General features: G+C 34.7%; 4 protein-coding genes, 1 long non-coding RNA gene and 2 other non-coding genes across 10 annotated transcripts; 6 read left to right on the forward strand and 1 right to left on the reverse strand.

The window, feature by feature from the left end:
- Window positions 1–3,964: 3,964 nt before the first annotated feature.
- LOC109165677 (nucleoside diphosphate kinase 3-like) lies at window positions 3,965–6,177 on the forward strand. The gene is made up of 7 exons (XM_019314544.1): window positions 3,965–4,287; window positions 4,679–4,810; window positions 5,102–5,139; window positions 5,219–5,269; window positions 5,435–5,602; window positions 5,695–5,807; window positions 5,891–6,177. The coding sequence occupies exons 1-7, from the start codon at window positions 4,203–4,205 to the stop codon at window positions 6,006–6,008; spliced, it is 705 nt and encodes a 234-aa protein (XP_019170089.1). The 5' UTR covers window positions 3,965–4,202; the 3' UTR covers window positions 6,009–6,177.
- A 1,337-nt stretch (window positions 6,178–7,514) lies between these two features.
- LOC109165678 lies at window positions 7,515–10,594 on the forward strand. 2 transcript variants are annotated; one of them, XM_019314545.1, is made up of 7 exons: window positions 7,516–7,667; window positions 8,123–8,189; window positions 8,304–8,362; window positions 8,459–8,548; window positions 8,753–8,892; window positions 10,048–10,108; window positions 10,191–10,594. In XM_019314545.1, exons 2-7 carry the CDS (start codon window positions 8,123–8,125, stop codon window positions 10,380–10,382), a joined length of 609 nt encoding a protein of 202 aa, XP_019170090.1. In that variant the 5' UTR covers window positions 7,516–7,667; the 3' UTR covers window positions 10,383–10,594. The 2 variants fall into 2 exon arrangements, with proteins under 2 accessions (XP_019170091.1, XP_019170090.1); XM_019314546.1 differs by lacking the exon at window positions 8,123–8,189 and having other exon boundaries at window positions 7,515–7,667.
- On the reverse strand, window positions 10,089–12,778 carry LOC109165679. The gene is made up of 3 exons (XR_002051581.1): window positions 12,547–12,778; window positions 10,529–10,530; window positions 10,089–10,100 (listed from the first exon to the last, which is right to left on the reverse strand). It is a non-coding gene; the product is annotated as an uncharacterized LOC109165679 (long non-coding RNA).
- TRNAA-CGC lies at window positions 11,300–11,372 on the forward strand. The gene has a single exon. It is a non-coding gene; the product is annotated as a tRNA-Ala (tRNA).
- On the forward strand, window positions 11,447–11,519 carry TRNAA-CGC. Its single transcript has one exon. It is a non-coding gene; the product is annotated as a tRNA-Ala (tRNA).
- Window positions 11,548–17,181, forward strand: LOC109165676. 2 transcript variants are annotated; one of them, XM_019314543.1, is made up of 13 exons: window positions 11,548–12,204; window positions 12,695–12,858; window positions 13,016–13,093; window positions 13,723–13,802; window positions 14,077–14,158; window positions 14,691–15,110; window positions 15,400–15,507; window positions 15,881–15,948; window positions 16,035–16,122; window positions 16,197–16,268; window positions 16,483–16,536; window positions 16,719–16,830; window positions 16,908–17,181. In XM_019314543.1, the coding sequence occupies exons 1-12, from the start codon at window positions 11,793–11,795 to the stop codon at window positions 16,806–16,808; spliced, it is 1,716 nt and encodes a 571-aa protein (XP_019170088.1). In that variant the 5' UTR covers window positions 11,548–11,792; the 3' UTR covers window positions 16,809–16,830; window positions 16,908–17,181. The 2 variants fall into 2 exon arrangements, with proteins under 2 accessions (XP_019170088.1, XP_019170087.1); XM_019314542.1 differs by having other exon boundaries at window positions 11,549–12,204; window positions 16,940–17,181.
- A 1,164-nt stretch (window positions 17,182–18,345) lies between these two features.
- On the forward strand, window positions 18,346–22,522 carry LOC109165394 (UDP-glucose 4-epimerase GEPI48-like). 2 transcript variants are annotated; one of them, XM_019314128.1, is made up of 11 exons: window positions 18,346–18,456; window positions 18,731–19,157; window positions 19,737–19,786; window positions 20,262–20,397; window positions 20,500–20,601; window positions 20,762–20,989; window positions 21,103–21,181; window positions 21,733–21,815; window positions 22,002–22,093; window positions 22,178–22,263; window positions 22,296–22,522. In XM_019314128.1, the coding sequence occupies exons 2-10, from the start codon at window positions 18,975–18,977 to the stop codon at window positions 22,260–22,262; spliced, it is 1,038 nt and encodes a 345-aa protein (XP_019169673.1). In that variant the 5' UTR covers window positions 18,346–18,456; window positions 18,731–18,974; the 3' UTR covers window position 22,263; window positions 22,296–22,522. The 2 variants fall into 2 exon arrangements, with proteins under 2 accessions (XP_019169673.1, XP_019169672.1); XM_019314127.1 differs by lacking the exon at window positions 18,346–18,456 and having other exon boundaries at window positions 18,464–19,157.
- Window positions 22,523–23,963: the final 1,441 nt, after the last annotated feature.

A 23,963-nucleotide genomic window follows, 5' to 3' on the forward strand; every position in this document is an offset into this window, starting at 1 on the left:
TATAGTCGCTACATTGTCCCTACAACGTCTTTATTAAAAAAAATTATTCATTATCAATAATTTAGTTAAGAGAAATAATTTTATTAGTTATATTGTCTTTATATTTCTCCAATGTACAAATTCATTAATTGATTATATTCACTACATTGTCTATTATCTTTTTTGTGCACTATTTTTTAATTAAATATCAAAGTTATAATACAAAATAATGCTATATATTAATTTACCAAGTATTTTATTAATACCATGAAAAAATTAAAAAAATATAATTAATAAAGTCAATCATATTGACTACTCGAGAAATTTGTTGACAAAGAAAGTATTCAAATCACACAACAAATTGAAATGAGAACTACCTCACAATGTCCTTGTTTGACAATCAGCTGTTAGCGGTTAGCGGTTAGCGTTAGCGGATTATATTAGCGAATTTGACTAGCGAATTATATCAATGATTGGTAAAAAGATATTTGAAAAAATTAGATGTTTAGATTAACATGTAAAATGACCTAAGGGTATACATATAATAATAATAATAATAATAATAATAATAATAATAATAATAATAATAATAATAATAATAATAATTGTTTTAAAAAAATTAAAAAATATAATTAAATCAATCATATTAACTACTTGGGAGATTTATTGACAAAAAAAGAGTATTTAAATCACACAACAAATTGAAGTGGGAAACGATCTCGCAATGTCCTTGTTTGGCAATCAGCAGTTAGCTCTTCAATATTAGTATATATTTAATATTTATGCCCTAATTTTTATTTGTCCTCCCTTATGTCCCGTATTTGGTTTCAACCATACCTATACAATTATTTTATTGACAATTATAATCAATCTTGACTATATTATCTTGCATTTGTAAACTTAAAATTGCCTATTTAAATACGCAAATTTAACATTCAATTATCTATGCATGAACAATTCCAATATAATCTTGTCTTGATATACTTTGAAATACGTATTTAAAAAAATAAATAAAACATTGGGCATTATCCCAATCGCGCAATGCGCGTAAAAAACTAGTATATATATATATATATATATATATATATATATATATATATATATATATATATGTGTGTGTGTGTGTGTGTGTGTGTGTGTGTGTGTGTGTGTGTGTGTGTGTGTGTGTGTGTGTGTGTGTGTGTGTGTGTGTGTGTGTGTGTGTGTGTGTGTGTGTGTGTGTGTGTGTGTGTGTGTGACAGTGGAAGATGACAACTTGACCGTAAGAGTTTAAAAGAGGTTTGAGAGTATATATGTATTTATAAAGGTTTATAGGGATATTTTTGGATTAATAAATAAAAATATATTCTTTTCGGGTTAAGAATATCTAATACCAAGGGGGACATCTAATACTTAGGGGGCCTTAGGAATGTCTATTCAATGACAAATAGAATAGCTAATTTTGTAGAATTCTATTCTTTGCGGTAAAATTCAAACCAAATAATAAAATAGACCTATTCCATAAATAACATTCCATTCTTAGTATATTCTATGAACTAAATGTCACATAATATTGGTAGTGATTTTGGATTTCATAAAATCCTTGTATGCTAAGATTAAATTGGAGTGTAGCACAAAATGAATTGAAGTAATGATTATTCTTTCAAAAGGTTGAATCTCAATTCTAGAACTAATGATTATTGAAAGGAGGAAATGGTTGAATTATGCAATGCAACTCAAATGCTTTATATAATTCCTAGCCAACTAATAATAGTAGCAAATTAAAGTAATAGGAATTATTCTCTTATTCTAAATAAATATGCATATTATTGAACTCAATCATTTTTAGCAATCTACTCCAAATAATAGGTAATCCCATATTTATTTGTTAGAATAAATCTTGTATGAAACGGTTTTAGGAAAAAATATGTAATAATTTTTAACTAAAATATAATATTTTTATATATTCATAAAAATATATATTATACATCTATTTCACAATAAAACAGTCTCACACATTATTTCATATATCACACAACTTTTTATAACTTGATATGAGTGGATTGTCTAATTGGTTGCTCGTTGAACTCCTCACACATTAAGGCTACTAGTGTATGTATCGTCATGTGCTGGTCGTGCTAGGATATATCATTATGTTGGTGTGGCTTTTGAGAGCTTCAAATGCTTAGAGCATCCACAATGGTTGAGGAGAATAGGAGGATAATGTAAGAGTGATTAGGAAAGAGAAGGGGGAAGGGGAGGAAAAAAAAAATCAAAACTAAAAAACAAAAAAAAAATTAAAAAAAACAGAAGTGTCAGGCGTGCCGTTCGGCCACGACGCGCCTGTGTGGGCTGGCTGCTGTGCGTGAAACGCGCACAGTAGTGATGTTCCTTATTTTTTTTTTCTACTTTTCTGTCATTATCCCCTAATTTGCAGGAGAAATCTTCCCACCTTTATTTCTTCTCCACACTTGATGTTATCCCAACTCAAGAGAATGAATCTGACATTATCCTCCTAATATCTACTGATATAGATGCTCTTAGAGCATCCACATTAGTGAAATTTTTACCTTTTTTTTAGGCAAATGTTGCTTAGTTGGAGGAGAGAGAAAATCAAAGATCACCCTGTAAGAATGAGATTTTTATCATACTGTGGGACCCATCCAAATTAAAGGATAGCCGCGCTGCACAGCGCCAGCTAGGCGCGTGTATGCACGCGCCAACTAGCGCGCCTGGCAGTATTGTTTTTATTTATTTTTTTAAATTTTGCATCAAACTTTTTTTTTAATTTTTTTTTTTTTTTACTTCTTCTCTTTCCCTCCCCCCTTTCTCTCATACATGACACCTCAAAAACCACCCCAAAACCCCCACTATTGATGATGCCTTAGAGCATCCCTAATAGATGGTTTTTGGGTGTTTTTTTTTTTTTTTTGGGTATGTGAGGTGGAAGAGAGATAAGGAGGAGAGAGAATATGAGAGATCTTTGTACAAGGATTTTTTTTTTTTTTTTTTTGCTTTCATTGTGGGTCCACCAAATAATTTAAAAGTAGCTTTTGGTGCGCCATGCGCACCAAAATCACCCAGTCGGATACGTTAATGAGCATTTTTTTCTTTGTTGACAATATATTATTAAGGATGCTCTACAACATGACCTTTTTTTTTTTTTCCACATATTTATTTCATCCCCACGTTTTATTTTGATTATGGGACTAAGGGAGTATCACTTTGGGTGCTTGCCCCCTCATGTATATTTAATTATTTATATCTCATACACCTCCATAGAGCTTTATAAAACTATATATGATATATTAGTAATGTTTTTGAAAGAAAAAGTACAATACAAATAATTAGTATTAATTGAAATCAATAAAAGTTTGTAATCAACAGATATTATAATAGAGTTAATCGTATTAAAAAAAAAAAAAAGAGTTTTAACTATTTTTACAAACTTTTTTTTTTTTTAAAGATTTATAAATGTAAGGAAAAAAATGTTAAATTGGCCATTGACTTATCACATTTGTGTAGATGTGCAATTGAATCATCAAACATGTAAAATATGTGCAATTAGAATATTTTTTTTTGTTTTTTTTTTTAATGCAATTTGAATTAACAGCATTTCAATCTTGACTCTCAACTAGTATGATAGAGGAAAAGACAACTTTTAGTACATACCATGTAAGCAATATGATCGAATTCTACCAGAAAATTGAAGAATGTCTCAATTGTACATATTTTGTTTGCTTAATGTTTGAATTGCACACTTTTTAAATTCAGTGAACTAATTATACAAATACAAAAAAATTTAGTGATCCATTTGATACTTTTTATAAAAGTCTAAAGATATTATGTAAAAGTTATTTAAAATCTATAAAAATATATCCTTTTAAACGTTTACAAAAAGCTTAGGTTATTAAAAAAAAAAAAAAAGTGGTATAACACTATAACATTACGTCAATTTTTGACATGGCACATGATTCGCTTCAGTCAGGAAGTTAGTTATAGCGATTCGCTGAATTGTACGTGAGGTAGTTATATATCCGCTCGAACCTTGCGGTTTGACCCGGCCAAACCTCCATGGACAACAAACTTCTACAAACTACAAACCTTGCCTGCAGCGTTAGCGCTTATCTGCGTACTATAAACCTCCATTTCTCTGTAGCAAAGCTCCCTGAAGAACCAGAGGTTCGGAAAAGAGGTTATAGTTTCCGATTTTTCCTTGGAGTTTTGATCGGAAAGTTTTGACGATGAATTCACGGATTTCGAGATCTGCTCATTGCGCTGCAAGGTTTCTCTCTGCCTATTCCAAGCACAGTTCTCGTGCCTTCTCCGGTACTTTCTACTTCTAAATCGATTCATTATTGTTATATTCCAATCTAAATCGATTTCCGAGCTCAAACTTTACTATAATCTATGCAAGTAGCAATCCAACTGTGAGTTAGAACAGTGTCCTTGATTTGAAATTATTTACTGGTTACGTAAGGAATCCAACTGTGTCGCTCTGATCTCCTCCGCATTTTCTTCTGGGAAGTTGTTTCATAACTAGATCAAAGGTAATGCGGTATCTAGCATACGATCTCCGCCGTCACATATAAAAACTGGGAGAGCTCAGTGACTATTTTGTGCTAATTATTGTCTTTGGTAAACTGTTTTTGTTTTGTATAAAATTGAAAACGTGGACAATGTAAATGCAGTCCTGAATCCTGATGTGGATTAATTGCAGGAGGGCGAGCTGCAGGTGCAGCGTCTGTTGTTTCTCTCAGAGGAGTTGCGTCTTCCCTCTTGCATGGTAGGGCAGAGTCGGCAAATGCTTCCAGGAATTGGATTTCAGGAATCCTTGCCCTTCCTGCAGCAGGTTAGTATAGTGTTTTTCACATTGATGCAGGGAGGTGTTTATGTCTATGTCAAAAGTTATAACGAGTAACGAAAGTACAACTGTATTTTCTTATACTTCCACATTCTTAGAGGCATGGTATTAGACTGGGCCCTCCAGGCCTTTGCCCAACAGTCTCCTAGCCACTTGGTTCCGCCAAACAGATTTTGTCTTTTTTTTTTTTTTTTGTTTGCTTTCTTGGTCATCATAGTTAATGTATAGACTATAGTTATATTTTGAACACTTATCTACTCGGGTGCTTTTGTTTTTTAGCTTACATGATCCAGGAGAAAGATGCACATGCTGCTGAGGTAACTCTATTTTCAGAATCATTCTGCATGTTCTCTTCATTATTTCAAGGATTGACAATGATAACGTGTGTTCTTGAAGATGGAGCGTACCTTCATTGCCATCAAGCCTGATGGAGTGCAAAGAGGACTGGTATGATATTAGTAAATTGCTTATGGAAGTATGCATATTGTAGTTTCACATAAGACATAAGAGGAAGGAAGAAACCTGTGTATTTAATTGGCATGTAATAAAAATCACACATTTATGCATCTTATTATGTCTGTTGCTGTGGATTCTAAATGAATTATCTTTCAGGTATCAGAGATCATATCCCGTTTTGAGCGCAAGGGATTCAAGCTTGTTGCAATCAAAATTATGGTACCTTCGAAAGTCTTTGCTCAAAGGCACTATCATGATCTCAAGGACAGACCTTTCTTCAGCGGTCTATGCAATTTTCTTAGCTCTGGTCCTGTTGTGGCAATGGTAAAACGAATATTCTCTTTACTCCCGAGTTCCGTATACTGGTTCAGTAGAAAGGATTCGGGTTTTGAACATAAACATGATTACTGTTGTAGGTGTGGGAAGGTGAAGGAGTGATTAGATATGGTAGGAAGCTTATTGGGGCCACAGATCCACAGAAATCAGAACCTGGAACTATTAGAGGTGACTTGGCTGTTATAGTTGGAAGGTATATCACTAATTATTCAATAATCACCATTTCTGTTAAATCATTGGTTTTCTTGCCTGTTAATTGTCATTAACTCTGTGTAGGAATATCATCCATGGGAGTGATGGGCCTGAGACTGCAAAGGATGAAATTGGGCTATGGTTCAAGCCTGAAGAGTTGGTCAGTTACACAAGCAATGCAGAGAAGTGGATATATGACTGAACATTGCGTTTTTTTTTTTTCTCTTCAATCCACACCAAGTGTGAATGATCTAAGTTATGAGAAATAATGTTTTCTGTTCTTTCTTTTTGATTGAGGAGCAACATTTCTCTGTAAAACTGTTGCTGAAAATTTGAACTATTGCTTGCAACAAAACATTTTACAGCTGCTCTGATCTGCCTGATTTTAGTTTAAACTGCTTTCTGGAGAACTGTGGCTATATTTTTAAATTATGATAGACGTATCTAAGCGATTTTAGGTTTGCCAAAAATTCAAAGTGCTTGTATATTGGTGTTGGCGGTCATTATACAAGTTTTTGTGGCACAACACAGATCAAGAATGCGATACTATCATTTTATAGGCGCATGACATGATAAGACAAAAATACTAATATTATAACTTGGAATAAAATTCACAAGTAATAGTTATAAAGAAAAATAAAAATAAAATGTAGGTGCTTTCTTAAATACAAAATAATAAATAACCGCATCAAATGCATTCATAAATTGTAAATCTAAAAAATTAAAATACTACAAAATGCGATAAAAAAAATATTAATAACAAAACAATGAAATATAATTAATTGTAAAAAATAGTTCAAATAGAAAACATATTATAAATCATACATCTTCTATATTTATATGATTTTTATATATACTTTTCCTTTTTGAAAGGATAAAATCAATTGATTAAATCATCAGCCAAAATATCTACAATGGACAGAGGCGGTGTATGTAGCCACTCGCTACAACCTGGTATGTGCAGCATGATTGCCGATCATTTGAAAATTGAAAACATCATCAAGATGATCAAGACTTAAATTCTTCTTAAACTGAAAACATCATCAAGATGATCAAGACTTAAATTCTTCTTTGATAATACTAATGAAAACTGAAAACATCATCAGGATGATCAAGACTTAAATTCTTCTTTGATAATACTTGAGGACCTCGGTATGTAGTAGTCAGGATACGTTTCTACTGACTACTACTCAGCAGGGTCCTAATGGTAGACTATTCTCCATTAGAGTCTACTCAGCAGGGTCCTAGTGGTAGACTATTCTCCATTAGAGTCTCTCATCAGCATAGAATTGATCAAGGAATTCCTTATATATGATGCAAAATGGATATTGTTATATCCTTAAATCCTTAATCCAATATTTCTAAGTGTACCATCTCAACATCTTGACGACAACCAAACTTTTTTTTTTTTTTTAAAGATTTTGACAATCATGACCATCAACCTCTTTCTTAAACCAGTCACTAGTAATCAATATATATTTTATTTTATTATTTTTTTTCTTTTTTAATTTGTGACTTCCCACGTAAGTATTATCAATTTTATTCATGAATAATTGACCATTTATAACTTTTTAAAATTTAAGAATTTAACTATTTTTCCGTATTTTACTTTAATACAAATAAATTTATACTAAAATGTAGATGTAAATAGGAAAATAATAGCAAAATTTCCCAACTCAGATTTTCAGACTTTAAAGTCTTCGCAATCAGTCAACCATTTGGGGCAAGCATTATATCACGTTTTCCATTCTCTTCCTTGCTTCCTTCGTCTCTTCAAACTCCTAACCCTAACCCTAACCTATTAAGCATCACTAAAATCTCCGGACGGTTCTTTTCGTCTCAACATTGTCATTGTTTTAAGGTGCTTTTACTACGGAATCTTTAATTCATCGCAAAATTTGTGTTTCATTTTCATTGGAAATTTCTCGCTGTTAATTATTGTTTGGTCTAGTTAATTTTATCGGCCTTTCAGTCCAAAACAAGCCTTTTTGAAGCTCTAAATTGTTTTTTTTTTTTTAAAAAGCATGGTAAAGTTTTTGGATTTTAACTGTTCTGTGGTACTCCGTACATGGCTGGGAAACCTTGGGTAGTATGTTTCTGCAGAGGATTAATCAGATTGATTAAAGAAATTATAAAGCTTTTCCCTATTTTTAAATGTATTTTAGGTGGTTTTCTTGCTTCTATCAGTGGATTAATGCATTTTGAATGCTTAAAAGTAGTTCTTGTTTCATAGAGCTGTATAGACTGTAGGACACCATGTTTTGAATGTCCATATATCTCTTGACACGCCTTTTTTTTTTTTTTTTTGGGTCTTAGATGGCAGCCAAACCACTAACAAAGGAGGCAATTGCTCTCACTGAGAAGAAAATGGATATGACATTAGGTAGCACTTTTGTTTTTGTTTTGTTTTTTTCCATATTTGCAATAGTGAATCTCCATTCACTTGCATTTTCCCCTTTCCTTGTTAACTTCTTACTGATAACTCTGGTGTTCACAGATGATATCATCAAAATGTCCAAAAATAATTCTTTTAAAGCTAAGAAGCCAGGAGTTCCAGTAAGTATATTTACTATTTTATACAGTTCAGTCATAGAAGGATTCTCTTTTGCTCTTTAAAATCTTATTTTGAACACTTCTTTTGCACATGTGCAGAATAGAAACCAAAAGTTTTCTAATAATGCTTCTCATGATAAATCTGCCAAGTTCCAGAGGTTTATGGAAACAAGATCCTCTCTTAGACAGGTATGCTAATTAAAGAGAGTTGTTTGTGCCATTGTCTAAGTTGATTATGGGGTGGAGTTAAGGTGAAAGCTTTTGTTTTTGTTTTTGTTTTTTTTTTTTGGCATTTGCATATGCTGATTTTTTATTTTTACTTTTACTTATTTATTTATTTATTTATTTATTTATTTATTTATTTATTTATTTATTTATGTGATTGCTGTATAGGGAGCTCTTGCTCAAAGGAGATCAAGTTTTCAAGGCAACCACTTTCCTTTGGTAGCTCAGGCCGCTAGAAAAGTTGCAGCTGCTCCTATTCACAATAGAGGCTTCAGCCGAGGCAGGGTAGTGAATATGAATGGACAGAGGTATGTTTGAGGTGTAGTGTTTATATAGAACATTATATTAGGATACTGTAGTTTGTAGTGTGGATTATGCACCTACCTTTAAGTTAAAGAGGTATCTTCTCTGTTGTGCCAGGTAAAATGCAGTTCTTTATTGTTGATGACTTTGACATGTGTTTCTGCTTATTACTAGTCTAAATGCATGCTATTATGGGAACTCCTCGTTGGCCTTGGCATAATGCACAAGTTGAAATTTGTGGTGTTTGATTATTGCATCCAAATGTATAGTTTTACAGTGAATTGAGATCCTATTAGGAGGAGGCATGGTTTGTTAATCATGTTTGAAGTGTGAATCTGTTTTTAGATCTATGGAGCTCCTAACTTCGTATACAGTGATTGGGATTGGATCACATCAAAGAGGGTGGAAATTTATAATTCTATTTTGGAGTAATGTTGTAAGGATTGGAATTGGCTCTCATCAAGGATGGAGGGAGTTTAGAATTAAGTACAGGTTTTGTAGGAGCTGGCATGCGGTAAACTGCTAAACACATCATGCATGGTCTTTTTGTCACCAACAGTTGTCTTTCCAAAATTGAAATGGATCATACTAAATTTGTCTGTCTTGCAGAAATGAATGGAGTGTACAGAAATTATCTGATATTTGGGTTTTTTTTTGGAGGTTGGGTTTGTGGTTTCAAGCCCATATAGACCTTTTCATGTGGCTTTGTGGTAGAGTTGTGCAATCATATCATGAATTTGCATTTCATGAGTCTAGATGCCGTTCAGCTGTGTAACCACCATGGATATGATCTTCTCCTGATAGAAGTGTGGGACAGGAGTTAAGCAGGTCACATGGGCATATGGCAATTAGCATGTCATCTTGCCTTGATACTTGCCGTTTTAGTTCTCAACAGTATCCAAGAGCTGACATGGGTCCTGCATATTTATCAGTTTTTTCAGCCACCTAACAGCTCTTGTGATATCACTTCAAAGTAGCAAATAATGGTTGCAACAGTATTGTTGATATCCATATTTTGATTTGCTGCTCTATACATCTCTTTTCCATACCATTATTTGTGTTCAAGGATCAATTCCAAGGATATTTTGGAGGGCAGAGATCACATGGCTTTATGGTAACACATCTTCCTTCACACCAATTGTTGTTTATTGTTTGTGTAGGGTTGCTGCTCCACAGACTCAGAGAAATATCACAAATAAAGGCGGCTTCAGTGCTATTAAGGTACTCCTCTTTCTATGTTTTGACAGGGGCAGACGTTTAGAAAAACGCTAAGTCGAACTATTCTTGTTGTCTGTTTGTGCAGCAACAGCAGCTGCAGCAGAAAGTCAGGCCGGTTACAAAGCCGAAGCCACAGACATTGGATTCGCTGTTTGCAAATATGAAGGAACAAAGGATGAAGAACTTTTCTCAACAACACACTAATGCTCCAAGAAGAAATGGAGGTAGCCATAGCCAGACCATTGTGCCATGGGCAAGAGGTCTTCTTGGCAAATGAGATATCAAACCTTGTTTTATCCACAACGGGTTGGATCACGAGTTTCACAGAAGGGAAAAAGAGTAGTGCTTGTTGCTTCGTAGTAGCAGTAGTAGTTTAATACGCATTGTTACCGCAGTGCAACATTATTCCTTTTAGCTTGAAACTTCTACTGTGAACTCCTGTTTGATTCTTTGGTTGAAATGAAGTGACCATGTATTATTGTATAGTCATTTCATTGTTTTCTTCTTTACAGTGTAGTAAGTGATGCATTAGAACCTAATTGGGGTTATGATCCTAAATGGAATGTAACGGCGTAGGGATCCATATGGAAACATAGTATCTATTTAGATATGCTCGAATGGCCCCAGAAGCATTCTAGCCTATTTTTATTTATAGAGGAATGGAGTAGCTCGACCAATAGGGAGAGGAAGGATTCACTCGTTTGAGAACCGCCATTCCCGTACTATTCCTCCTCACTCAAAAGAGCGATTGCCTCACGTTCCACTGAACGTTGGGGAAGGAAGTGAAAGGCGTGGCAAGAGAGCAAGTTCGACTCGCGAACGATCACCAAGTGAAGGACCGATCCTTACCGAGTTGTTCATGGGATTGATGTTTTTGATCCCAAGTGAAAGATTTTCATTAATTCCTTGTAGAGTCCATACTGGCGAACGAGTATAACCTGGATATCTTCATGGATTAAACGGGCTGGGTTGAAGATTTCTCCAACCTAGCTCGTCTAAAAACCAGGCTAAACGGCAGGTTAGGCTCGTTTTGATAATTTTACTAGGAATATTATATGAATTCATTTTTTACCTATTGTCGTGACATGCTTTAATTGATTTATATTAATATCCTAATTTCTGTATTAGTTTGTGATTTCGTTGATGGCATGAATTAGGTTACTAATATAATATGATGCAGGAGAGTATCAACAAGGGGGTGTAGCTCATATGGTAGAGCGCTCGCTTCGCATGCGAGAGGCACGGGGTTCGATTCCCCGCACCTCCAAGCTGATTTTTCCATTAATCAAGTAGTAATGGAAGCAGATTATTATAAATTGTAAAGTTTTCCTGAATCGTCAAGGGGGTGTAGCTCATATGGTAGAGCGCTCGCTTCGCATGCGAGAGGCACGGGGTTCGATTCCCCGCACCTCCAATTATTGATTTTGCTATTTTTGTATTTTATCCCAAAGTTTCCCTGCTTCTATCTCATCTCTCCTACAGATATAACAGACTACAGTCCAAAATCCGAGCCGGACCAACAGCCACCTCTCGTTCCTAATCTGTAAGAAACCCTCCCTCCCTTACACAAACACAGAATCACCCTCTCCCAACTGCTTCTATCCCCATTTTTCAACAAAAAAAATTATAAAATTTGCAGTGGTTGATTACTGTATTGTATGCTAATATTCAAGACGTTACATTACATATGAGTATCAAGTTGAGCTCCCCTGCTTGTCTCTCCTGTTTCCCTCAGAGATTCTCCGTCACAGGCACCGGTGCTCTCTTCTATCTCTTCTTCCGCCGCCGCCTTCCCGGTAACCGTGCGTTATCCTGCTGTTCTCGCAACAGTTTTTGCAGCTTTAAGACCAGAGCTGCTTTGAGTGAGGCGGCTAATGACAGTGAGGCGTCGCGGCTGTTGGACGACGAATTGCTACGCCGAGTCTCCACCGCCGCGGATGCCAACGAAGTTCTCAACATCATTGCGGAGTCGACTCTGAGGAGCGGCGGCACCGTAAGCTCTTCCGATTGCTCCTTGATCATATCTGCCGCGCTTGATCGTAGCAATGCTGACTTGGCTCTCTCTGTTTTCCAAGCTATGCGCTCCTCCTTTGATCCTGGTATAACTCACACACACACGGTTACTAATATATATATACACAATAACACACGCACACTTGCTTCCTTGTGCAATAGCTTGTTTTCCATTCATTTCCAAGTTTTATTTTCAAATCAAACTAGTATAGCAGTTGGAGTTTATTTCTGCTGCCGAATTATCCTTTACTGAATCAAAAGGCTTGAGTTCAATGTGTAAGAGTAGGGTATTGTTTGCACTCCTCCAGTTTGCTCTTATGAGCTTTACTAAACTCTCATTTGCTAACCTTATGGTGACCTTCAAACCTGTGACTATTAATGACATTGGAAGAAATATTGATTGTCATGAATTTTTTTTGGTGTTGGACAATATATGCGATTTCTATTGTTCACTGATTGTTTGCTATATATACTCCATGTATTTCTTTTGTCCACTGATTGCTTACTATATATGCATAGGTTTTAGCTCTTCATAATTGATTTAATTTCATTGTCAAAATTCAATTTAATGCACAGATGTTAATCAGAAAGGTCTGTCCTTTGAGAAATGGAAGTGGTCAAGGCCGGATGTGAATACCTACACAATATTAGTCCTCGGCCTTGCAGCATTGTTGAGGGTCTCAGATGCACTTAAAATGATAGCTAAGGTCTGTCGAGTGGGAGTTTCTCCTGGGGAAGAGGTATGATTTTGAATCTCTTGTTGCTTTTTATTACCATGAATCTCAGTTTACTAGAGCTTTTCTGTGTACCATAACTAGAATAGGTATGTTTTCTGATTGTCTTGATAGCAATATTGGCTTCCTCTTCCTCTAAACTAATCTCCAAGAATTTATGCAGGTCCCTTTTGGTAAGGTTGTGAAATGTCCAAGTTGCAGGGTTGCTGTAACTGTTGCTCAGCCACAACATGGTATCCAGGCAGGCACTTAAGAGCTTAATGAATTGTAAATCTATTTGCAGTCATGATCTTTAAAATGCTTAGCTTGATTACAGACCTTCATATTTGAAATCTGACTTTTGAAGTTCAGTTTCCATTTTTGTGTCTGTTAAGGTTTGCATGCAACCTGAAGGTGCATAAAAATAAGGCAATACAGGGGCCCTTATTTATTAAGAATTTAATCTTAATATATACACGTACTTTACAAGTTATGAAAGTATCTAGAAGTTGTTCCATTATGTTACTTACCCCCTAAAATGAATATATTTAGGTTATATGCAATTGTTTTCTGATGATTCCAGTCCATCTGTAAGTGTGAGGTTAGGCTATTTGCTGATATACTTGAAGCATGTTTTTTGTAGTTTGCATTAGAACTCCACCAGCATGGCTATTTACTTGCTATATTGGCAAACTTTTACAGAGAATGCCAATATGCTCTTAGGTTAAGCTGTCGTGTAATATCTTTTGATGGTTGCCATTTCACCTATTTGTGGGATTACGAAAAATTACACGACAATCAAGATGCCTTTGTGTGCAACCATATAAGAAAGCTGTATTCTCTTTGTTTATTTTCCCTTCCACTCTGTAACACAAGAATGTGCTTCTGCAGATTGCATCCTGTTACAAGTGCCGCTACCAGTATGAGCTTGTTTCAGGCAATATACTTCGCATAGAGTCGGAAGAAATCAGGTTGGGTTTCTTTAGTTGCATTTACTTTTACTATTAATTCCTCCTGTCAAATTTCAGCGATGTACTTATAGTTACTTACATAGCTGAAGTTCTAGGTTTAGTGTCTAGACAGATGTGAAGATTGCAGAACTATTCAGTTTGTATTACTGGAGCTGCTCCATATATTCTTTTACGGAGTATTTGTTGTTCTTGCTCCATCCTATTTACCCTAGTGTGTATGGTGTTGATCCTGGGATATTCACTTTTTCTAAGGATCTCATCCTGCCGAACGCAGCATGGGTGTACCTGCATGGAAACGAGGGCTAAAATTCCTGCAAATTAAGCAAGACATTCCAGCTGCTGTTCACTCCATTGTGGTACCTTTTTATCTTTTCAACTTTTATAATTAATTCTTTTGTTGTGTGTTAGAATATTAGATGTGATATATTATCTGTCAGTTAGTCATAGATTTAACTAATTATGCTGTACATATCACTATAAATTACAGCATACAGTCCTGAGTCGGTACTCTGACAACCTTTTCTCCTAAACTGTGGTGTTTGTAATGTTGTGGTTTCTTGTTTTGTACAAAAGTAACAAAACCAGTTAATCAAACTGCTGCTCTTTTTTCTTTTTCCCCCCTAATTTAATGGATAATTCTTAAGGCTTTTCTGTGTAATGCCCCATTACGATCATTCGTTTTCTCCTCAAGTGATTTTTCAAACATCTCTAGTTGTATTATTTTTGCTTTTAACACAACTTTCACTGAAGGCTCTTCATTTTCATTTATCATTTAAATTTTAAATGCATCTTCCAATTTAGACTGGTTTGTTGGCATCCTCAGACATAATACTTCTCTTAGTTTTGTATAAACTTACCTGAAACCAATTTTATATGTTTTCAACTCAGGTGGAGACCCCATCTGGAATGGCACGAACACACAGATTTGCTACTGAGACAGTTGACCTTCCTGCTCAAGAAGGGGAGAGAGTGACCATTGCTCTAGCAGCACCATCAAATGTTTATAGAGAGATGGGTCCCTTTAAATTTAGTCCAAAGGACTCAAGCTTCTATGCTGGAGAACCTATGTGCCTGACAAACCATGTAGATGGCCGAGAATCACCATTGCTAAGAGCCCCCGAGAAAGATAAAGGCACATCTTTACTAAACCCCTCTCTAATCTTCCCACTTGTTGCTGTATTTGCCACTGGAGATGCTGCCTCTGGGATGATAGATCCCAACTTGCCTCAGTTAATTTCAGTTGCTGCAGTTTCCTTGATTGCAGTTGGGGCCACTCTAAACAATCTAGTACTTCCACAGTTAAGCAAGGTAACACATTTTCTGATCATCTAAAATCTACTGTGTATCAACTCATCTAGAAAGGCAGCTAGAGATTATTTGTTTCCTTAATGATCCATCTTGTTTTAAGACTAGAATAAGCACTTCTAAATTCTTCTCTAATAAACATAGCAATGGTTGATCTGTCAAGAAATAATCTAGAATACCAATTAATTCTTTATGCTCTATGTTGCATCAAATACTGCAAATTATAAGTTGAATATCTCAAAATGTTCTTATACTGCCTAGTAACAGATATTCAATTTTCTTCTGGCGGCAGCTTCCTCAAAGATTTGTTGATAGTATGGCGATCAGGCAACAACTTTTATCACAGTATGATGTGCTCCAATCTCGGATAAAGGAATTGAAAGGAACTGCTGAAAATGAGGTACTTTCTCTAATAATTTGTTTCCTTTTGTTGAATGTGTTAAACTTGGACTTAATAATATTGATTTTGTAAATTAGCTGTCAAATTAGTTTGGCTTGTATTGATTTGAACTGTCTTGCAGTGACAAGTGCAGTAATTCTGAATTAAACTCCACCAGTTAATAACTTAATACCGTAACCAGTGATGGTTGTTCATTGGCGGAAATAAATCCATAAATCACTATATAAATTGATTCAAATTGTGAAATCACAAGATTGCGAAATTATTGTGAATAACTAAAGATTTCATCAAATTCTTTGGCATCTGTTCTTTCGCCTTAGTGTGTCCACTGCTTTTACGATTTGTTTTATATCTCTTAGTGATTACTATATAGGTTTGGATGTTGGCTCGCATGTGCCAGTTGGAGAACAAAATTTCTGCTGTTGGAGAACCTTCTTACAGGTAAAGGACTGTACAGTACGAATTCATTTGTTGAATAAATTATCAAATACTTTTCTGGTAAAACCATTGGAAACATTCCTCTTTAGTGCTCGGAAAAGCAGAGTGAAAAGGGTGCGCGAAAGCTTGGAAAGTTCCCTTAAGAGGAGGATAGAATTAATTGAAAGCTATGCAAGGGTATGTTACTGACACTACTGAATGATAATTTGATAACTTTTGACTTATCCATTCTTACCGTATATGCATTTTAGATATCTTCGATGATTGAAATCGAGGTAGAGTTGGATTCTGATGTTCTTGCTGCCGAAGCAGCAAGCAATGTGGTAAGGATCTTTTTACCTTCGCCGCTTCATTAAACACCAAAGGCCTATTGTCACTTGTCAGAAAAGAAAAGGGTCTTTCATTTCTTTTTGGGTATTGGCTTATAGTTGTACAAACTCGGGGCTCTATTGATGTTTCAATAAATATATATAGTTACATCTTGCAGCATTGCCTGATATTTCCATCCTTTGCTTATTGCGTTCTGCTCATGTGCAGGAAAGTATTGCTGATCAGATACAACAAATCATGGAGCTTGAAAAGCTTGAAGAAGTATTCCTCATTTCATTTTATCATTTTACCAACTTGTAGCACATTTTGTTGAGCATATAATCATTAATGTGCAATCCAACTACCAGCTTAGGCTTTTAGTTGAGATGGAGCACATGCTTCAATTTGGTATCTCTGATCTCCTTCTAAATGAAACTTTTGTTACGTTGTATCCCCTGTTGCAGAAATGGAGACTCCAAGCAGAGGCAAATGATGAGGCTGAAAGACTCCTTAGCTCTGAACCCTTGTCGGTGGAAAAGGTGCTAGACAGATAACTGCTGTACATTCATACCCAAGGTATTTTTTCATTACTTACCGTGATTGTTACTCCTCCATGTTTTACGTAGTCTAATTTTGACCGAATAAATGGTCAGTGGTGGACCTGATTATCGTACGTTCATGCTAGGGTTGACCGACAAACTGGAGAAATGGCGGCAAACTATTGAGATCCAGAGCCCTTGAAATTTCTGATGTAAGTCCAGCTCTCCAACTGCATACGATACGCCATTCATTTCCTGAAGATTAAATGTTAAAACATGGAAATCTTTGTTCGAGGAGATAGGTGTTTGTTTGTTCATACATGTTTTTATTTTGTAACGAATGAATCTTAAAGATACCAAAATTGAATACATATAATTTTCCAGTCTATATTTCGTTTAGGAAAATACTATGGCTCTGTTTGGTAAAATGGCTGTTAGCTGTTAGCTGTTAGTTGATTGTGTTAATTAAAGGGTATGAATGGTTGATAACATTAGCTGATTGTAGAAGAGTGTTTGGTAAATTAGCTGTTAGCTGATAGCTGTTTGGTATAATTTCTTTTCTCAAAAAGCTAATTGAAAAAGTTGCTTAAAGTAGCTTTTTGAATTTTAGCCTTTTGGAGTTGCAAAAAATTAATTAACCAAACATTTATATTGATATTTTAACTAAATCAAACAATTTATAGTGGTCAAATAAGCCAAAATTGGCCTATAGGCCAATTTTTTACCAAACAGGGCCTATATGTACTCCAAACTTTTACTTCTTTTTACAAATTCTTGATATAAATACCTTTTTTGAGACTCGCATGATGGAAAATATCTTATTCTTGTTTGACACAAAGATTAGGGAGTAGAATTTGAGAGTATATGTAGTATTAATTTTTTGTTTATTAGTTATTTTACAAAAAATATTACATGTACTTCTCCTTTTACTCTCAACTTTTATTCAACACACAAGATCTTAATATAGCCAGTTGTATTGGGACCCATATGAAAAAAAGTAGCCAGTAAAATTTAGGGAGTGTGTAGTAAACTCTTTTATTTTACTAGTCGGCATTGGGATTCACAAGGTCGTTGGCACTTGGCGGTGTTCCTTTTAACCCTCTGGTGGAGGCTTTGTTTGATTGATTGATTAGTGATTAGTCAAACGAAGAGGGAGGTGAGGTAGCCTGCACTTTTTCTCAATTTAACAGTTTTTGTTCTTAGGTCACATGTGATGTGCGATTTTGTTTTTTTAATATGTTTGGGACGTAAGAAAGGGAAAGTATAATTTAATGAAAAGAAAAGAACAGAATAATCTACTGTTCAACTTTTCACCTCTACAGCGAACAGCGAAGTTTCGCTGGAAGAACAAGGAATTGTAACGACCAGGCCACGCAAGCCATCACGCGGCGAAATATTGCATTTAGTTAAAACCAAATATACGTATATAATAGTTTCGCCCTTTCATTAAATGTTTTAAAAAAGAAGAATTTATGTATCCTGAATTTCCGATCAGAGATACCAAAAAAGGGAAAGTTTTAAAGCTAAGAAAATGAAAAATTGGAACAGAGGAAAGAAGATTCTGATTTCTGAGGGCGGAATGGAATGGGTACAAACAAGGAAATCACTGGCAATTATTGCGAATTCCGGAGAATTGCGAATAACCGACACCAATACGATACGTGTGGGTCCCCATCTGTCATGTTATTCTTCCTCCAGTTCGCATGGCTTTTGTTTTCATTTCATATTAGCCAATAACAAATTAGAAAACCCTATAAAAATAAAAATTATTTTAAAAAAATGAAATTTGAAATTAAAAATAGAAGAAACCGAATGCAGTTAGTTTTGTTTTGCAGTTTGCATTTGCAACCAGTGTCTAACGAATCCCTCGGATCAGAGTTTGGGGGATCACCATTCAGTCATTCATCCATCAATACCGATTATATTCATTTATACAGATTGAATCCACCATTCTAACCACAATGCCCTCGTAGACCGCCCTTTCTACGATCCCCCGCTGCAAACGCCTCTGCCCACGCCTTCTTTCTCCTACATTTCTCTTCGTCTCATCCCAATATTTCCGTTTCTGCTGCATTGTAAAATACCCAGATCGGAAGTTCAACAATTCTCATTACCCGGGAAGTATACCGTGCGTGCATACTTTTATAGCTAGCTAGGTTGGTTCTTGGATTCTTTGAAGCAATGTCGCAGAACATACTGGTAACGGGAGGCGCAGGGTATATTGGGAGTCACACTGTGTTGCAATTGCTGTTTTCTGGTTACAAAGCTGTTGTGGTTGATAATTTGGACAATTCTTCCTCCATTGCTATCTCAAGAGTTAAGGAGCTTGCTGGTGAACATGCCTCCAATCTTGAATTCTTCAAGGTACTTCTAATTTTTTTTTTTTTTTTTTTTTTTTTTAACTCCGTACTTGTCGTGTATGAAGAGTGGAAGTGATTAGATTTGCTTTAGGAATTAGTGTTTTAGAGGAACTTCTGGAGATTGGGGAAGTGAAATTCTTTTTTGACTCATTTCCTTGTTGTACAAGTGTTTGTTTCTTGTTCTTACCCAACTTTTGATTATACTCCGTAATTAGTACAGCTTGAGTAATGTATTTTACTGTATTTGTTATTAGGTATGGGATCACCTCATAATCATTATCTAGGAAACAACTTGAAAACCAACAAAAAAAAATGATAAGGGCACAATTTCAATGAATATAAAAATAAAATACCTAACAGTTTGAATTTGCTCATATTTTAGTTCCTGTGCAATTTCTATATTTCCTTTAACATGGAGAAATTTTTATTTTATTTTAAAATAAATAAATTGAAGTAAATAAAAAGACATGACACAAGATCTGCATAGGCATAGCTGATTAACCTGATTTTGGATTCTTAACATTTAATTTTATTTCTTCTTTTGAATTAATGATTTCTGATGTAGTCTTGGGTTTTACTATAGATGGATCTTCGTGACAAGCCTGCGCTTGAAAAGCTCTTTGCCTCCATGAAGTAAGGTTTTACTATGTTAATGTACTTATTTTGGTTGTTCTGAGTTCTATATACAATGTTACTTTGAAAATTTTCTATTCTTAAATAATCTATGTAGCTAGTGGATTGTTCCATCTACTATCTAGTATCTAGGATGCATGGAACTTCTTTGTGATGAACTAGTGACAAATTTTAATCTTTAATAGCTGAATGTTTCCACTGTAATAAAATATATTTACCATTTAGTGCTTTTGTGTCACACAACTTATTCGCTTTTATGTATTTCAAGGAAACTAATAGACAAAACTTGTTAAAAAACAAAAAAAGCCTCTTTTCCTGGAAGCTCTAATTGTGTGAAACAAGCATTTGAACTATAAATCCTTTTTAGTGCTGCTCATGATCTTGATTACATAGAAAGATGGTTATTATGCTGCCTATTTTTAGCTACTTTACAGATTGATATCATGTTTAACCATATACTGATAACTCCCTGCAGATTCTATGCTGTTATCCATTTTGCTGGATTAAAAGCAGTTGGTGAAAGTGTGCAGAAGCCTTTGATGTATTATGACAACAATCTTACTGGTACAATTATCCTTCTGGAAGTCATGGTTGCCCATGGATGCAAAAATGTATCTCTTATTCTTATGCCACTTGTTTTGTTATTCTTCTTCATTAGTTCTATTGCTTTGTCCTGACTATTTTTTTTTTTTTTTTTTTTTTCAACAACTCAGCTTGTGTTTTCATCATCAGCAACTGTTTATGGTTCGCCAAAATTGGTTCCGTGCACAGAGGAACTCCCCCTAAGTGCTTTAAATCCTTATGGCCGAACCAAGGTACAACTTTAGTGGCTTCATATTCTAATTGGTTTTCAGAATGATTAAATGTAACAAATGAATCTTCAATCTGAAATGAAGTGTAGTTATTTTCTTCCGTGAGGTTAAAATTTAAGAATGTGTGTGTTTTATCCTGATCTGCTAAGAATTGATCATTCAGCTCTACATCGAAGAAATATGCCGTGATGTGCACCAATCAGACGCTGAATGGAAAATCATATTGCTGCGATACTTCAATCCAGTTGGTGCCCATCCTAGTGGCGATATTGGTGAAGATCCATGTGGAATCCCAAATAATCTTATGCCCTTTGTTCAACAAGTTGCTGTTGGAAGGCTGCCATCTTTGAAAGTTTTTGGAAATGATTACAAAACAAAGGATGGCACAGGGGTATGTCTTTAAAAGCATCATTATTTTGACTAGCAACATTAGTGCATTACTCTCTGTTTCTATACATATGACCTACATTTATTTTTTATTTATTTTATTTATTATCTTTTCAGGTACGTGATTACATTCATGTTATGGATTTGGCAGATGGTCACATTGCTGCTGTGAAGAAATTGGCAGATCCTTCCGTAGGTATGCTCTTGTTCTGTGACTGAAGAATTCTCATTAAATATCTGGATTAATTGACCAGGATGTGAGCTCTTACCTCAACATATTTATCCTTTTATGATTGTGTCATGGGTTTAGTCCTGCAAGTGCTCACAAGTTTTGTGGTGTGTAATTCCCATAAATTTTAGTTGAACAAAACCTTACAGGTCGGATGATTCTTGCCAAGCAAAACCTGTTGCCCACTGTTATTTATTCTTTTTACGATATTCTCATTTCATTAGACTTGTGCTTTCCTACATCTGTCACATACTGGGTATCTACTTTGATGTTGAAAACTTGGTGCTTTTTCTGTAATCCTTTCTGTAAGTGTAAATTAGGCCATTAAATTCTTTCATGAGTTAAATGAAGTAATTAATTGTTGATATACAGCATTCATGCTTGAGTCACATGACACATTTATACATTCTGTAATGAATAATGAGATTACTTACCTTTTAAGAAGTAATACACTTCCATTGTCTTAAGTCTATTATAGCTTTCTTATGTTGTTTGGCTTGTTGTTTTTGTTCCTCCAGGCTGTGAAGTATACAACTTAGGAACTGGAAAAGGTACATCAGTCTTGGAAATGGTAACAGCATTCGAGAAAGTATCAGGAAAGGTAAAAGCAAGCTTGGAGGGTTCATTTGATTCTTACTCAGTTCTCGTGATTAATGTCTGTCTAGGTATTTGGTTAGTATTGTCTCAATAGGGAATGTGATAAAATGGCATCACATCACTATTGTGATGGTAAAAGAGGGGTGGTATGGTATGGTATATTAACAACTCCATTGTTGTGTTTGGATAGAAAATTCCACTGGTGATGGCTGCCCGACGACCTGGTGATGCTGAAATTGTGTATGCAGCAAACGAGAAAGCAGAACGGGAATTAAAATGGAAGTAAGTGTGTGTTTGGCGGATAGAATAATGAAAACCCATAATTGGATACCCTTCCTCAGGCTCATGCTAACATTTAATTTTCAGGGCAAAATATGGCATTGAAGAGATGTGCAGAGATCAGTGGAATTGGGCAAGCAAAAACCCCTATGGTTATGGGAAATCTACCTGATGTTAGATGTTAGAAGAAATGGAGGGAGAGCATCTTTGGATAAAAAGTAGGAATTAACTGAGAAGAGGAATGCTTTGCTGCATCTCTTTCTCTGCTAGTTGATGTTAGTTCAATTCTTTTCTAATTCAATTCATTCATTGATTAGTTAAGTGAGATGCATAAATAAATATATAGAATATATACAGTTGAGTATCATGTCGCGGCATACTACTTATTGGCTTCAACCACTTTGATCTATATCCAAAAGTTCCTTTTCTTTTCATTTCATTTCTCCTTTTTTGACTTATTTCACTACTGTTTGACTTGGTTACACACTTCATATAAGTCTTTGATTAATTAGTTTTTTGTAACAATTTATTACTCCAAAACACTAAAATTTACAAAGTTGTTCAAAGTAGCTTTTTCAATCAGTTTTTTGAAAAAATCATTTTACATGTAATCAGCTATCAATTAACAAATAATTTAGTCAAATCCACTAATCTAATAAGTTAGCATTTATTTGCCAAAGACTCTGCTAATCATAATATCATGTGCGAAGAACAGCTATCATGAATACTTGTTAATTGCACAAATTGAAACTCAAATTCTATAATGAATATAATTAGCACGGTATTTGATAGTAGCAGTAGTATTCCAATTCTCTAAAGGCCCATAAACCATTTTTTTCATCATTTTAGTTTGTTGCCAAATGCCAATCCAGAAATCCAATCCAACCCAATGCTTGAGGGCAAATTATGTTGTGGAACCGTGTCCACCTTGACACCGTTCTAAAACTGTTTATAATTATAAATATAGAGTTCAAAAATTATGAAGATAAAGTTATATAATTATGAACATAGAGCTTTATAAGTATGAACACAGAGTTCTGTAATTGTAAATATAGAGTTAAATAATTGTGAATATGAAGTTAAAAAATTATGAACATAGAGTTCTGTAATTGTGACTGTAGAGTTCAATAATTGTGAATATGAAGTTGAAAAATTAATGAACATAGAGTTCAGTAATTATGAACATTGCAAGGTGGATACAGTTCCACGACATAACAATTGAATACTTAGAGTTGAGACTTGAGAGTGGGGCCCTTGGGTTAGTTGAGAGACTTTCGGGATTTACGATCATTTTTAATTACTTATTTTTTAGGGTTAACGGTAGTTGATTAAAGTTATTTTTAATTTAATATTAATATATAAAATTTATAAGTAAAAAGGAAAGAGTTCGGTAAAATGGGAAGTTTAACCATAATTTTTGTGTGAAAGAAGGTAAAACTTGAACAAGCAAACCAAAATAGATTATAAATCGAGTTAATTTCACTAAGGTTCCTTATTTTCGGAGTCAATTTTAAATTTAGCCTAAGAATATCATTCTATGCTATTATTTTTTGGACACTTTTAGTTTTTCCCTATTACATTGTAGTATCTGTTCATATACTTTCTCAACCTACTAAAACACAAAGAGCCAATAACGCCTTCACTGAGGCTCGATCTCACAACCTTCCAAATGGAAGTCCAACCCGGGTACCATTAGACCACATAGTCCTGGTGGACACTTTTAGTTATTTTTATCACTTTTCCTATTTTTAATAAGGACATTTTTGTCTCTTCATATTTTTCTTTTGTTATTTTGCTGCTTTCAACCGGTTTAATTGGTTTAGGACTTTACTAAAACCGGTTGAAAAATATAGTTACTAAAAATCAGAGGTTA

Source organism: Ipomoea nil, unplaced genomic scaffold (genome assembly GCF_001879475.1).
Source record: "Ipomoea nil cultivar Tokyo-kokei standard unplaced genomic scaffold, Asagao_1.1 scaffold3069, whole genome shotgun sequence".
In the NCBI taxonomy this organism is placed as follows: Eukaryota; Viridiplantae; Streptophyta; class Magnoliopsida; order Solanales; family Convolvulaceae; genus Ipomoea; species Ipomoea nil.

Coding starts and splice junctions, on each gene's coding strand:
- LOC109165394 (XM_019314128.1), top strand. CDS start 18,975: ATGTCGCAGAACATACTGGTAACGGGAGGCGCAGGGTATATTGGGAGT. Junction 21,182..21,732: donor ATTGGCAGATCCTTCCGTAG/GTATGCTCTTGT, acceptor TTGTTCCTCCAG/GCTGTGAAGTATACAACTTA. Junction 21,816..22,001: donor TCGAGAAAGTATCAGGAAAG/GTAAAAGCAAGC, acceptor GTGTTTGGATAG/AAAATTCCACTGGTGATGGC.
- LOC109165676 (XM_019314543.1), top strand. CDS start 11,793: ATGAGTATCAAGTTGAGCTCCCCTGCTTGTCTCTCCTGTTTCCCTCAG. Junction 15,508..15,880: donor AAGGAACTGCTGAAAATGAG/GTACTTTCTCTA, acceptor ATTACTATATAG/GTTTGGATGTTGGCTCGCAT. Junction 15,949..16,034: donor GTTGGAGAACCTTCTTACAG/GTAAAGGACTGT, acceptor ATTCCTCTTTAG/TGCTCGGAAAAGCAGAGTGA.
- LOC109165677 (XM_019314544.1), top strand. CDS start 4,203: ATGAATTCACGGATTTCGAGATCTGCTCATTGCGCTGCAAGGTTTCTC. Junction 4,811..5,101: donor CCTTGCCCTTCCTGCAGCAG/GTTAGTATAGTG, acceptor TTTGTTTTTTAG/CTTACATGATCCAGGAGAAA. Junction 5,270..5,434: donor ATGGAGTGCAAAGAGGACTG/GTATGATATTAG, acceptor ATTATCTTTCAG/GTATCAGAGATCATATCCCG.
- LOC109165678 (XM_019314545.1), top strand. CDS start 8,123: ATGGCAGCCAAACCACTAACAAAGGAGGCAATTGCTCTCACTGAGAAG. Junction 8,190..8,303: donor GAAAATGGATATGACATTAG/GTAGCACTTTTG, acceptor TGGTGTTCACAG/ATGATATCATCAAAATGTCC. Junction 8,549..8,752: donor CAAGATCCTCTCTTAGACAG/GTATGCTAATTA, acceptor ATTGCTGTATAG/GGAGCTCTTGCTCAAAGGAG.